Source organism: Somniosus microcephalus, chromosome 22 (genome assembly GCF_052327205.1).
Source record: "Somniosus microcephalus isolate GS21.2 chromosome 22, FLI_Smic_1.0, whole genome shotgun sequence".
NCBI lineage: Eukaryota > Metazoa > Chordata > Chondrichthyes > Squaliformes > Somniosidae > Somniosus > Somniosus microcephalus.
The window spans coordinates 55,397,572-55,410,649 of NC_141008.1; the positions used below are offsets into that span (position 1 = coordinate 55,397,572).

The window sequence follows — 13,078 nt, forward strand, 5'->3', positions numbered from 1 at the left end:
GAACAGGTTGGGGCTTTTTTCTTTAGAATAGAGAAGACTTAGAGGAGACCTGTTAGGGGTCTTTAAAATTACAAATGGGTTGGGCAGAGTAGATGTGGAGGGAATGTTTCCACTTGTGGGAGAATCTAAAACTAAGGGCCATAAATACAAGATAGTTGCTAATAAATCCAATAGGGAAATAAGGAGAAATGTCTTTACTCAGAGAGTGGTTAGAAGGTGGAACTCGCTACCACAGGAAGTGGTTGAGCTGAATGGCTTTGATGCTTTCAAAAGGAAACTAGATGAGTACATGAGAGAAAAGGGAATAGAAAGTTATGCTGAAAAGGCCGAGATGAGGTAGCTGGAGTGGGAGGAGACTCGTGTGGAGTGTAAACACCGGCACAGACTGGTTGGGCCGAATGGTCTGTTTCTGTGCTGTAGATTCTATATAATTCTATGCCATTTCCCTGAACTGAAAGATCTAGTACCTGTTTTGTATCTAAGGGCCTTTAATGTGCAGCTATTAGTACAGCTTTAACCCACATGTAGGGAGTTACCTCCTTAAGCCATGTGTTACAATATGGTTTTAATTTCCTGTTTGGATTTGATTTTTACTGGGCGTGTGCGTTATCCACTATTTCCAATGCTGGTTTGAGTATCGACAATGGGGGTCTGCTGTCTGTCCAGCTTTTTTTCTTCCCCTTTTAATTTTGGAGTTTGTACTAAAACTGTCTCTTTTTTATGAGGTTGCAGTGATGTCTCTCCCGCTATTGGTGCTGGCCATGAATGAACAGGCAGCTCGGTCAGAGCGCAGGCTCATGTAAAAGTGAAGCCAATTAGACAAGAACGAGAAACCCACCAGGTTTTTTTGTCCCGGGGAGTTTATAAGCAATTTGTTTTACTGATTTTGGTCAATGACAAAAAAAAAAACCCCACAAGCCTTTGGTTCCCTTAAGACTCACATAACAAATTGCATATTAGTTGCAGCCCAGAAACAGGCCTTTTGGCCCAACTGGTCCGTGCCGGTGTTTATGCTCCACACGAGCCTCCTCCCACCCTACTTCAGCTCACCCCATCAACATATCCTTCTATTCCTTTCTCCCTCATGTGTCCATATAGCTTCCTCTTAAATGCATCTGTACTATTCGCCTCAATCACTCTCTGTGGTAGCGAGTTCCACATTCTAACCACTCTCTGGGTAAAGAAATTTCTCCTGAATTCCCGATTGGTTTTATTGGTGACTATCTTATATTTATGGCCCCTATTTCTGGTCTCGTCGCAAGTGGAAACACCTTCCCTACGTCTACCGTATCTAACCCCTTCATAATCGTAAAGACCTCTATCAGGTCGCCCCTCAGTCTTCTCTTTTATAAAGAAAATAGCCCCAGCCTGATCAATCTTTCTTGATAGTTATAACCTCTCGGTTCTGGTATCATTCTAGTAAATCTTTTTTGTAATTTCTCCAGGGCCTCTCTATCCTTTTTAAATGAAATTCCATGTTTGAATCCCTCTAATCAGATTTTCACCCTTGCCACAGTACCGAAACGGCTCTCATCAAAGTCACAAATAACATCCTTTGTGACTGTGACAAAGGTAAACTATCCCTCCTCGTCCTTCTTGACTTGTCTGCAGCCTTTGACATGGTTGACCACTCCATCCTTCGCCAACGCTGCTCCACCGTCGTCCAGCTGGGTGGGACTGCACTCGCTTGGTTCCATTCTTATCTATCTAATCGTAGCCAGAGAATCACCTGTAACGGCTTCTCTTCCCACTCCCGCATCGTTACGTGTGGTGTCCCCCAAGGATCGATCCTTGGCCCCCTCCTACTTCTCATCTACATGCTGCCCCTTGGCGACATCATCCGAAAACACAGCATCAGTTTCCACATGTACGCTGACGACACCCAGGACTACCTCATCACCACTTCTCTTGACCCCTCCATGGTCTCTAAATTGTCAGACTGCTTGTCCGACATCCAGTTCTAGATGAGCAAAAATTTTCTCCAATTAAATATTGGGAAGACCGAAGCCATTGTTTTCCGTCCCCGCCACAAACTCCGTTCCCTAGTCACTGACTCCATCCCTCTCCCTAACATCTGTCTGAGGCTGAACCACACTGTTCACAACCTTGGTGTCATATTTGACCCTGAAATGAGCTTCCGACCACATATCCGCGGCATAACTAAGACCGCCTATTTACACCTCCGTAACATCGCCCGTCTCCGCCCCTGCCTTGGCTCATCCGCTGCTGAAATCCTCATCCATGCCTTTGTTACATCTAGACTTGACTATTCCAAAGCACTCCTGGCTGGTCTCTCACATTCCACCCTACGTAAACTTGAGGTGATCCAAAACTCAGCTGCCCGTGTCCTAACTCGCACCAAGTCCCGTTCACCCATCACCCCTGTGCTCGCTGACCTACATTGGCTCTCGGTTCAGAAACGCCTCGATTTCAAAATTCTCATCCTTGTTTTCAAATCCCTCCATGGCCTCGCCCCTCCCTATCTCTGTAATCTTCTCCAGCCCCACAACCACCCCTCCCCCCCTCGACCAGAGATATCCGCGCTCCTCTAATTCTGCCCTTTTGAGCATCCCTGATTATAATCGCTCAACCATTGGCGGCCGTGCCTTCTGTTGCTGGGTCCTAAGCTCTGGAATTCCCTGCCTAAACCTCTCCGCCTCTCTACCTCCTTTAAGACCTGCTTCTTTGACCAAGCTTTTGGCCACCTGCCCTAATTTCTCAGGTGGCTCGGTGTCAAATTTTTTGTCTTTTAATACTCCTGTGAAGCGCCTTGGGACGTTTTACTACGTTAAAGGCGCTATCTAAATACAGGTTGCTGTTGTTATAATATGGCAACCAGAACTGTGCACAGTGCTCCCAGTGTGGTCAAACCAAGGTTCTATACAAGTTTAACATCACTTCTCTGCCTTTCAGTTCTATCCCTCTAGAAATGAAACCCAGTGCTTGGTTTGCTTTTTTTTGGTGGCATTGCGTCGCTACTTTTAGTGAGGCCCGAGGTCCAAACCCTTGCCTGTGTTGAGGTAGCCAGTACCAACTGTGACTCTGGTACCACTGGCCTCAGCCTCCCTTAGTTAGGGAGGGAGCGAAAAAGAGTTGGTCAGGATTACCCACTCGTGAGCGCTGCCCAGTGACTTCCCCAACCTGACTGTAAAGTGCACGTGTTGATGTGTGGGGGAAGGGTAGAATGGGGCCTGGCACAATACCCTTGCAGCTCAATAGCCAGCAGGCACTCATGCACAAAGATTGGCCCCTTGGGCAATGACCCAGAGGGGCTTCTGGTAAGAGCACGAGTCAATTCCTTCAGGAGAGGACACGAGGGGAAAAAGTAAGCATTTCAGTAATGCTTTTATGGTTTAAAAAAAACTGTTTCTTTGAGGTGACAGCACTACGGTTTTGGAGTTACGCTGGGTGATATCAGCGTGGGAAATGCTCAACGCTCTATTCCAACAATTTCAAGTGTAGGAGGACTTGAGGCAACTTCAGGGAAACACGGCCGCAGGCTTTCAGTGGTACTGCGACCCTTAAGACGCATTACTCCCTACCGCCTCGCAACCTGCGATCCTCTTCTCAATGCAGGTGAAGTTTGTGAGGGATGTGCTTTTATCCTGGTGTTTTCTGGTGTCATGGCAGAGAGTGATGGATTGATGTGGTCGAACCACACAATTTGACCAGATATGGGGAAAGAGCGGGGGAGTGGGACTAACTGGATGGCTCTTCGAAAGAGCCGACTGCAGACTCAATGGGCCGAATGGCCTCCTTCTGCGCTGTATTATTCTATGATTCTGTGTCCTACTGCCTTTTATCTTGTTGTTACAGGGCAACAAGATACCCTGAGTATATTTTATATGTAATGACTACTCTATCCCCGTTTTTAATCACAGAATAACCTCATCCTGTAAGACAGCAAGAAAATACGTCCTTATTGAGAAATGTGGGACTTGAGAGTGACCTGACTATGGTCTTTCTGAGAACTTAACATCTGCAATTACCAGAAATAGTCAAAATAAGCAGTAGAAAGAGAAGCAGGCGGATGTGGGAAGATAGAGGAAACACAACAGGGCTCACGGGACACATGCCACCAATGTCCAACTTGATCAAGTGATCTGAGGAATAGATTGATTTAGGGGTACAGTAAAGGCCTTCAGGTTCAGTTTGGGTAGGAAGAGAATAAAGGGGAAAAATTCAGTATTGCCCCATTTGGGGCGCCATTATCGGCCGTGCGAAAAGTTTAGCGCCTGGCGCTAATTATCGCCTCCGACGGCAAACTTGGCTTTTATCGCCCATGGAGGTGATTGGAGCGCTAAATCAGGCACTTCACATCTGTCTTAAGGCGCAAAGGCCGAGGAGCGAGGCGTTACCTCAGAGCGCTGGCGAAGCAAGGAAGGGCAAATCAAAATGAACCTGCAAAGTGCTGCTCAGTACTCAAAACTCCTTCACACAGTGTTGAATCTCTCCAGAAGTCTCTCTCTCAGAATGCGTGGTGCAAAAATGTCACCAACAAAAAAAGGCAGGAAGCAGTCACCTTTAAAAAGCGCTCCCCCAGTCCCTTTCCGACTGCAAAACGCTCCCCTCAACCTGTCATTGCTAGTGGCAGGTGGTAAGGCAGGGGACGCCACTCAATATCCGGTCCCGGGCGCTACCGGGGCGTTGCGCACTCGACTAACGTCACGAACTGCCGGCGCAGGAGATCGTGGCGGTAGTGTTTAGCGCCACCGCAAAATGTCTAGTTCATTTTGCGAGCGGCGCAAATATCACCGCGCCCGTGCACTAGTTGCTTTGCGCCCCATTAGCGCCCTCTTAAAGGCGCTAATGGGAGGCGCAAACAACTGAATTGTTCCCCCTAAGATATTCTTGATAATCCCTTCAAACCCTTCTCCCTGACCCTCCAGTCTGCTCAATCATCAACAAGCCTGCTCTGATCCATCTGACTTAGAACCTTGTATGCAACCAACACAACCACCCCCCCCCACCCTGTGGTTAGATACAAACCCAACCCGAGACATTGGCTTTGGAGAATCCTGGGCCTACCTACAGGATCACGGCAGGGTTACCGTGGAAAGTCAGGGGGTGGGTGGGGGGGGGGAGATGCGGGCCTGCTCAGAGGCGGCTGTTCGTGTCATCGTGTCACTAATGTCTGATTAGCAGATCGAACAGTCGCAGGGACAGGAAAATTGGCGTTTAAAGGCCGGTCTTTTATTTAAAAAAACAAGCGGTCAGAGGTCAGAGGAGGTGACCCGCCTTTTCTTTTAAATAGAAAATTGCCTACCCAACGTTTATGGAAAAAACCATCGGGTAATAGAACATTCGGGAAAAATGCTTCTGCAATTGGTCAGAAATAGTTTTGTTTAAATAAACAAAATCACACTTGAAAGGGGGACACTCAAGTGTAAGTTCTGGCAAGCAAAAATTGGGACGTTCTGATCTTCTCTGAATCCCTTACTCCCGATTCCACCCTCTCCGGTCTCCGACATTCCCAAAATGAAAACCCTACACCACTTCTTCAATCTGGGCTGAGTTAGCTGGTCCAGGCTGGGGTGGCAGTAACTGTGCAACAACTGGCCTCGACACTCCTGGGTTGGTGGTGGGGTTGTGTGTGTGTGTGTGGGGTTTGGAGGGGAATTATCAGGCAGGGTCCACCCCCCACCCCCCCACGGTCCTGACTGCTACCCAGCGACACCGGCTGGAAAAAACAGCGGGGGGGGGGGGGGGGGGGTGGACGGGATCGGGATCATCTGCTGTTGCGAAGCCGCTCGACACTCACCATCCAGCCCCACGCAGGGACAATGCCCACTTGAGGAGGATTGGCTGGCGCCTGTGGAAATGCGCCACCCCTCCTCCCCCCGACTTTAAGGAGTTTAGCAGTGTAGTTAGAGGGATTGGCGTTGACAGGGTTAAATGACTTAGGCTGGTCCTGCTGACCCCCGTTAGATGAATTGCTTTTTTTTTGACTGAATGCTGCAAGCTCGGGATAGCTAATGGCTGGAGTGGTACAGTAAACTCTTCCGTATCCGGCACCTACGGGACCGGGATGGTGCTGGTTGATGAAAAATTCCGGATAACAGAGAGGTAGGCAATTTTTAACACAAAAAAAATTAAAACCACTGACTAACTCGGCCACCGCAAGAAACTCGGAAAAACGAAAAATGGATGGATTCGGCAAGATTACCGGTTATCTATTTTGCCGGTTATTAAAGAATTCCGGATGATGAAGCTCCGTTTAAACAAGAGTTTACTGTATAAAGGTTGTAAAACTCTGCATGTGGATGCCCAGGGAACAAAGAGGACAGTTGTTGACTGGTGGAGATTTGCTGTAAAAAGGCGGAGCGAGGGAGAGGGGACAAGGAAGGGGACATAAGGGAGTGATGAGGAGAGGTGCTTGTAGAAGAGTGGGAAAAGAGCACCAGGGACGGTGAACGAGAACGAGTGTAGAGGGAACGGGGAACGATGTCACAACTTCTACCCAAAGAACAAGGGGGTAATATAATTCTCAATTGTCCTTTGTAAACTACAGCTTAAATACGGTACAGGTAGACTATCCTTTATCCGAACTTCCGAAAACCTCTAAAAACCGAAAGTATTTTCGTTCAGCGTAAGTTGTGCGCACGACATGACCAGAGTGGCGCATGACTTACGCTGAGCAGGGCAGAGGGTCACAGAGTTCCCTCCTGGGTAGGAGATTGCAGGCCGAGCCGGGCAGTGTGAAGGAGGTACCGGGAGAGTGAACCCAACAATACAGCAGCCCGTCCGATATTCTTTTCTCCCTCCGACCCGACCCGAACCGAACCGCGGCCCGTCCGATATTCTTTTCTCCCCCCCCCCCCCCCCACGACCCGACCTGACCCCCGACCCGTCCGATATTCTTTTCTTCCCCCCCGCCACCCGACCCGACCCCCGACCCGAACGATATTCTTTTCTCCCCCCCCGCCACCCGACCCCCGACCTGAACGATATTCTTTTCTCCCCCCCCCACCCGACCCGACCCGACCCCCGACCCGAACGATATTCTTTTCTCCCCCCCTGCCACCCGACCCCCGACCCGAACGATATTCTTTTCTCCCCCGCCTCACCCAACCCGACCCGTCCGATATTCTTTTCTCCCCCCCAACCCGACCCGACCGATATTCTTTTCTCCCCCCCAACCCGACCCGACCCGTCCGATATTCTTTTCTCCCCCGCAACCTGACCCGACCGATATTCTTTTCTCCCCCCCCCACCCCACCCGACCCGAACGATATTCTTTTCTCCCCCCACCGCCACCGGACCCGATCCCCCCCGCCCAACCCGAACCGCGGCCCGTCCGAAATTCTTTTCTCCCCCCCAACCCGACCCGTCCGATATTCTTTTCTCCCCCCCAACCCGACCCGACCCGTCCAATATTCTTTTCTCCCCCCCCAACCCGACCCGTCCGATATTCTTTTCTCCCCCCCCACCCGACCCGACCCGTCCAATATTCTTTTCTCCCCCCCAACCCGACCCCCCCCCACCCGACCCGACCCGTCCGATATTCTTTTCTCCCCCCCAACCCGACCCGTCCGATATTCTTTTCTCCCCCCCCACCCGACCCGACCCGAACGATATTCTTTTCTCCCCCCCCGCCACCGGACCCGATCCCCCCCCCCAACCCGAACCGCGGCCCGTCCGATATTCTTTTCTCCCCCCGACCGACCCCCCCCCACCTGAACCGCGGCCCGTCCGATATTCTTTTCTCCCCCCCCCACCCGACCCCCGACCTGATTTGCGGGCCAGCTTAGTAGGAGTCAGCCGATATCCGGCTTTCCAGAGAAGCAGGAAGGGGAATGAGACATGGAACAGTCGCAAGAGGTAGCCTGAACTTTTACAATTTATATTAAATACAAATTTCCCAGTCTTATAATAATACCTTCTGAAATCCAAAAAATTCCGAAAACCGAAACTCAGCTGGTCCCAAGGCTTTCGGATAAGGGATAGTGTACCTGTAATGTATTAATTCTTACTTGTGTCAAATAAAGTCATAGCTATTACCAATATGGTGACAGGGTCAAACAGCTGAACAGAGAGGCAAAATTGACCACACACACCCCAGCCAAGTGAGAGATCAGCGTCTTGCCTTCGGGAGAGGAGGGGGGTAGGGGGAAGGCGAAGCAAACTGGGAAAACCGTTAAAGGGGATTCTGTCCAATCAAAACAGCGTCAGACTACAGAAAAGTAGACTCGATGGGCCGAATGGCCTCCTTCTGTGCTGTACTATTCTGTGATTCTATGAAAAGATCGAGCGTCTAAACCGTTAAAGGAAACAGTCGAACACATCTACTACAAGCATGCAACTCCGTCTGAGTGTCACACAAAAAAACATACAAAACTAAAGAAGAGGAAACACGGGCAGAGGACAGTAGGGGATGTTTTATGAAACCGGAGGCATTGCATAGCGAAGAAAGAAACTGAAGGAGGGAAAAAAAAATTCAAAGAACATGGTGTAAAAATTGAACGAAAAGCAAATAAGAAGACATTGCTCCAGAGTAGATGTGAATTTCATTTCTCTTTTTTTTTTGGATTTTGTGTGCAGTGCGTGTGGTTTCTTTTAAACGTAGAGAACAGGTGACATGCAACTAACGGAGGAAGCTGGACATTGACAGGATTAATAGGCGAGGACAAACCTTTCTCCGCTGAGCACGCTCAGAAGAGTGTTTGAGATGGAGGTGCGCAGGTCCGAGTGTGAGAGAGGCGGGAAACACAGCCTCAGAAACACTCTCTCACAGCGGCCTCAACCAATCCAGGAAAAGAAACAACAAAAAAAATATATAACTTCTCACACACCCACCGACAGAGTCATGTAGCTCACGTGATTATATTGCAGCTGGCAGATCTGAGAGACGACCCAGGGGTCCTGAGAGGGCAGACACTACAGAGAATGAGCCAAAACGCCAAACCCAGATGCGGCGGGATTTTTATTTTTTTTGTTGAGGCGAATCTCTCCTCCCTCTCCCATTCTTTTTCCGCTCTGCCTTCCATTCCCCCCCCAGCCCCCCTCCCCCCCAACCCCCACGGTCAAAACCCTGAGATGACGGGCAGGGTGACTTGACCCTCGGCCTCTGCCACTGCGGCGCTGAGCCCGGTGCTAGCAGCAAGGTGGGGGCAATCCAAAGGGAGGGCGGGGCAGTCTTCTTCCCTTCCATCCCAGCGAGCGCTCGATACCTTCCTACAGCGGGAATGCCAAAAGACTGGGAATTCACCGGTCAGTGGACACCAGACCTACATGGGGAGACTCCATCGCACCACGTGGAAGGAACAGGACTCTGCCTCGCCGATTAAACTTTAGGAAAATGTGACATAAAATAGATGCCAAAAGTGCGGGTTTAACAGAAGACTTTCCAAAATGTTTTCATTCAATTCCACCTCAGTTTCAGAGCGATTGGCTAAATGATGCACCCAAAGTTTGATTCAGAATATTGGGGTAAAATGCCTTAGCCAGATTGTGTTTTCCATACCCAGGGAGCTTGGGATGGTTCACCATGGAGAGCTGTTGAGGCAAAGACCACTGCACCTCTTGAGGGAGGAGTAGATACATGTGATGTAGAGGGCATGGGGAGCAAGCAAGGCAGTGGGATTAGCTTTGGATTGTTCCAACTGAAGAAGCGGGCACAGACATGATGGGCTGCATAGCCTCGTTCTGTGCTGTAAACGCCTATCAGGTGAATCAGTAGAGGCTTTGAGGATAAAGTGGAATCACAACTTACGACTGAATAAGGATAAACAGACTACAGGGAAAGAGAGAGCTGACTTTCTTCATCTTCCTAATTGCAACCCCCCTTCTTCCCCACAGTGGGAGACCAGATTGAGATCCATGATGACCGTTGATCTGTCAGCCTCGCTTGGGTGGAATTTCCTCAGCTTCTGACTTGGTGCTTTGGTTTGATGGCTGCAGTAAAGAAACAGATCATTCTGAAGCAAGGTAGGTCTCACAGCTCCCCTCACTCAGTCAGCTAAGCTCAGAACAACACAGGAGCTAAAGCCTTGGAGATGCTTGAGGAGTGTGGCTTCACCCTCTAAGCTGAAGGAAAGGGACAGGTGGATCCGTGCTGAATTACTTTTGAAATTCAGTCCAACAAAAAGTGATACTGTTCCTTTAAGAGCACAGAACAGGAACTTGTCTTCCGCAGTGTTGGCCAGGAACTCTAATTGCTCAGCCTCTGGCTCCTCATCAAGTTAAATGAGAAGGTTCAAATGGAGTTCAGGATTCTCCCTGGTGTTGAGTGTTGCGACTCCCGTCCAGAGGTCACGGGGTTTCAAATCCCAGCCTCAAGCGGAATCTGTGCCCAGAATCCCAAACTGGTCAAGTTCCATCAGCTTCTCAGGAGAAACTCCAAATACAACTCTGCATGCGAGTGGAGAGCTCCACGGGAAGGTGGGTGGGAAGCAACCGGCTCCTGGCGGAAGAATGTGCCCTTTTCAGTCAGTGAGCACTCAACGTGGAAAATGGCTGCCCAATACAAAATGGATGACTTGGTGAGGAGACAAGATGTGGGAGAAAGCGCGGAGGATGGGGGAAGCCTAAAGAGGGGGGAAACTGTGCCCGCCTTCCTCTCTCTTTGCGTTTGCATGTGGGGTGGCCCAGGGTAAAAAAAAAAAAGAGGCAAAGGGTGATAGAAGAGCGAACACAGCATCAAATGTCCATGGAGCTCCAGTTAATAAGCCAACCCTGTGGCCTGTTCCACTCATCCTCTCAGGTAGCAGTCGGTCACTGAGACTAAGAGGAGATTGTATTGAGGATGGAGGAGGCGTGCGTTTGTGCAACTACGATCGTAGCTAGGAACAGCAGCCACACTAACGATTACGCCCTCCCTGCAAGACATACCTGCATCATGTTTAATGCAGTGCGTAGTGTAGATACTTGATATGAACTGTAGCTAAGTCTCATTCAAAAGAGCTTAAACTGTGTCCAGAGATATTCAGTGAAACATCTGCTTAACCTCGTGAGGCTAAACAAAAATGGCATGACAATTTTTGGAGTTTGGCAACCAGCCCTCAATCTACTGAATATCGTCACCCATCTCTAGGGCTGTCTTTCAAACCTGCCAGCCACAGTGATCTTAATCTCCGTTAAATTTTGGTTTATTGCAAAGTCATTAACACCCACATAAACTTTTTTAAATGATTCAGGCATAGAACTGTCAAATGCTCAGTTCCGATTTAATTCTTTTTTTTTTAAATGGCACCAAAAGCACTCTGATTAAACGATGGAAGCAAAGTTAAAACCAATCTATCCGTACTCTCTGTGAGCTGAGATGTCATGTGCCAAGTTAGCTAGTTAGGGAGGGGGGAGTGGTAGGGAAATGGAGGAGAAAAAGGAACACGGGGGAGGGGGCAAAGAGAGAGATAGAGGATGGAGAAGGGGCAAAGAGGGATGGAGGGATAGTGGAAAGGAGGGACAGAGATGGAGAAAGGGATGATGGAAGTGGAGGGATAGAAGGGAAGAGAGTGATGGGGAGGATGGGAGGGAAGAAAGGGACTGTGGGGAGGGAAGAAAGGATTGTGGGGAGGGAAGAAAGGATTGTGGGGAGGGAAGAGAGGGGACAGAGAAGGAGCTGAGGGGTCAGAGAGAAAGGGAAGGGAGTGGACAAGGATGAAGGAAAACGAGGGTGAGGATGAAGTGGAAGGACGAGAACGAGATAGAGCAGAGGATAAAGAAGGGGAAGAAGACGGAGATGTGAAAAAGAAAGGACTTGGATGAGGAAGAGAAAGAACAGAAATGGGGAAGAGCAAGGATAGATGGAGAAGAGAGAGAACACAGATGGGGAAGTGAGAGGATGGAGAACGGGGAAAAAAAACAGGATGTCGAAGAGAAAGAGCGAAGACGGAGAAGGGAGAATGGAACAGGAGAGCAATGGGGAAGAGAGAGGGGACGGGGAAAGGATCAGCTTTTTAATTTAAGACAAGAAGACTTGAGGAAGGGGCAGCAACTACAAAAATAATAATTGCTTCCTCAAAACCTTTTTTAATTGTTTCTTAAAAAAAAAGTATGGAATTGAATGGGGCCCTAATCCAGTAACTGGCCAATCACCACTCAGCACCACAGTTAAAACCAGCAGACATATTTCTGGGAAGGCAATCCTTCGCAAGCAGCACAAGTTTGCATGGAACGTAATTTTGGAAAGACATCTTAGCCCTTGCCCTCCTTTTAAAAAGACAACCAACTGTTCTCGTACCACCCCTCCCCCCACTTTGTTACGATATGCTTACGGGCTCGCCTTAACAACGGCCTACGGTGCTCCAGGCCGACACACACAGATTCGGGTAACCCCCCCCCCTCCCCCCGGGAGAGATGCGAGGAGCCAACAGAGAACCGACAGAGAGTGACGATGGACAGCTGCAGCCACACAGAATACCGACAGAGCTTTACCTGCCCCTGCATTCTGAGGGTATGCCATGTAGCCGCCTCTTCCACGGGCGCCCCTACCTGAGCCTCTCGCCGCTGCCGCCGCCGCTGCCACTGGGCCGTAGGCCGCTGCTGGGAAGCCTGAATGGGGGAGGGAAAGAAATAACAAAAAAAACGGATGGGTAAATCTGGCAGATAGAATCTGGCCGCTCGGCCCCTTTTGCCTGTGCCGGCTCTTTGAAAGAGCTCTCCAATTAGTCCCCATGCCCCGGCTCTTTCCCCTGCAGCTCTGCAATTCTTTCCTTTTCAAGGGTTTATCCAATTCCCCTTTTAAAAGTTACTATTGAATCTGCTTCCAGCGCCCTCTCTGCCAGCGCATTCTAGATCGTAACAGCTCGCTTCCGGAGCCTTAAATCTGCGGCCTCTGGTTACCGACCCTCCTGCCCAGTGAAAACAACACACAAAGAAAGAATCAGCGTTTTGTAGAAGCAGCTTTCGGGATGTCCCAACGCACTTCGCAGCCAACTGAAGTACATTTGAAGTGCAGTCGCGCTCTTGCAATGCAGGGGAAAGCGGCAGCCAACCTGGGCGCAGCAAGCTCCCGCAAGCAGCAGTGAGGTCAACGACCAGCTCATCTGTTTTTACACGCCCACACCGGCAGGGAGCAGGCGTTATCCGCCCGCCCGCACGTGACAGTTGCCGTGGTTACCAGCATTGGCGGCCATGA

General features: G+C 49.8%; 1 protein-coding gene across 1 annotated transcript in view; it reads right to left on the reverse strand.

Moving 5' to 3' along the window:
* The window catches only part of LOC147102401 (RNA-binding protein Musashi homolog 2-like), a 269,465-nt gene that overhangs the window by 72,784 nt on the left and 183,603 nt on the right, over positions 1–13,078 (reverse strand). The window contains exon 4 of the mRNA XM_085964792.1: positions 12,433–12,492. Within this exon, the coding sequence (XP_085820918.1) occupies positions 12,433–12,492 (60 nt within the window). The remainder of the gene's footprint in view (positions 1–12,432; positions 12,493–13,078) is intronic.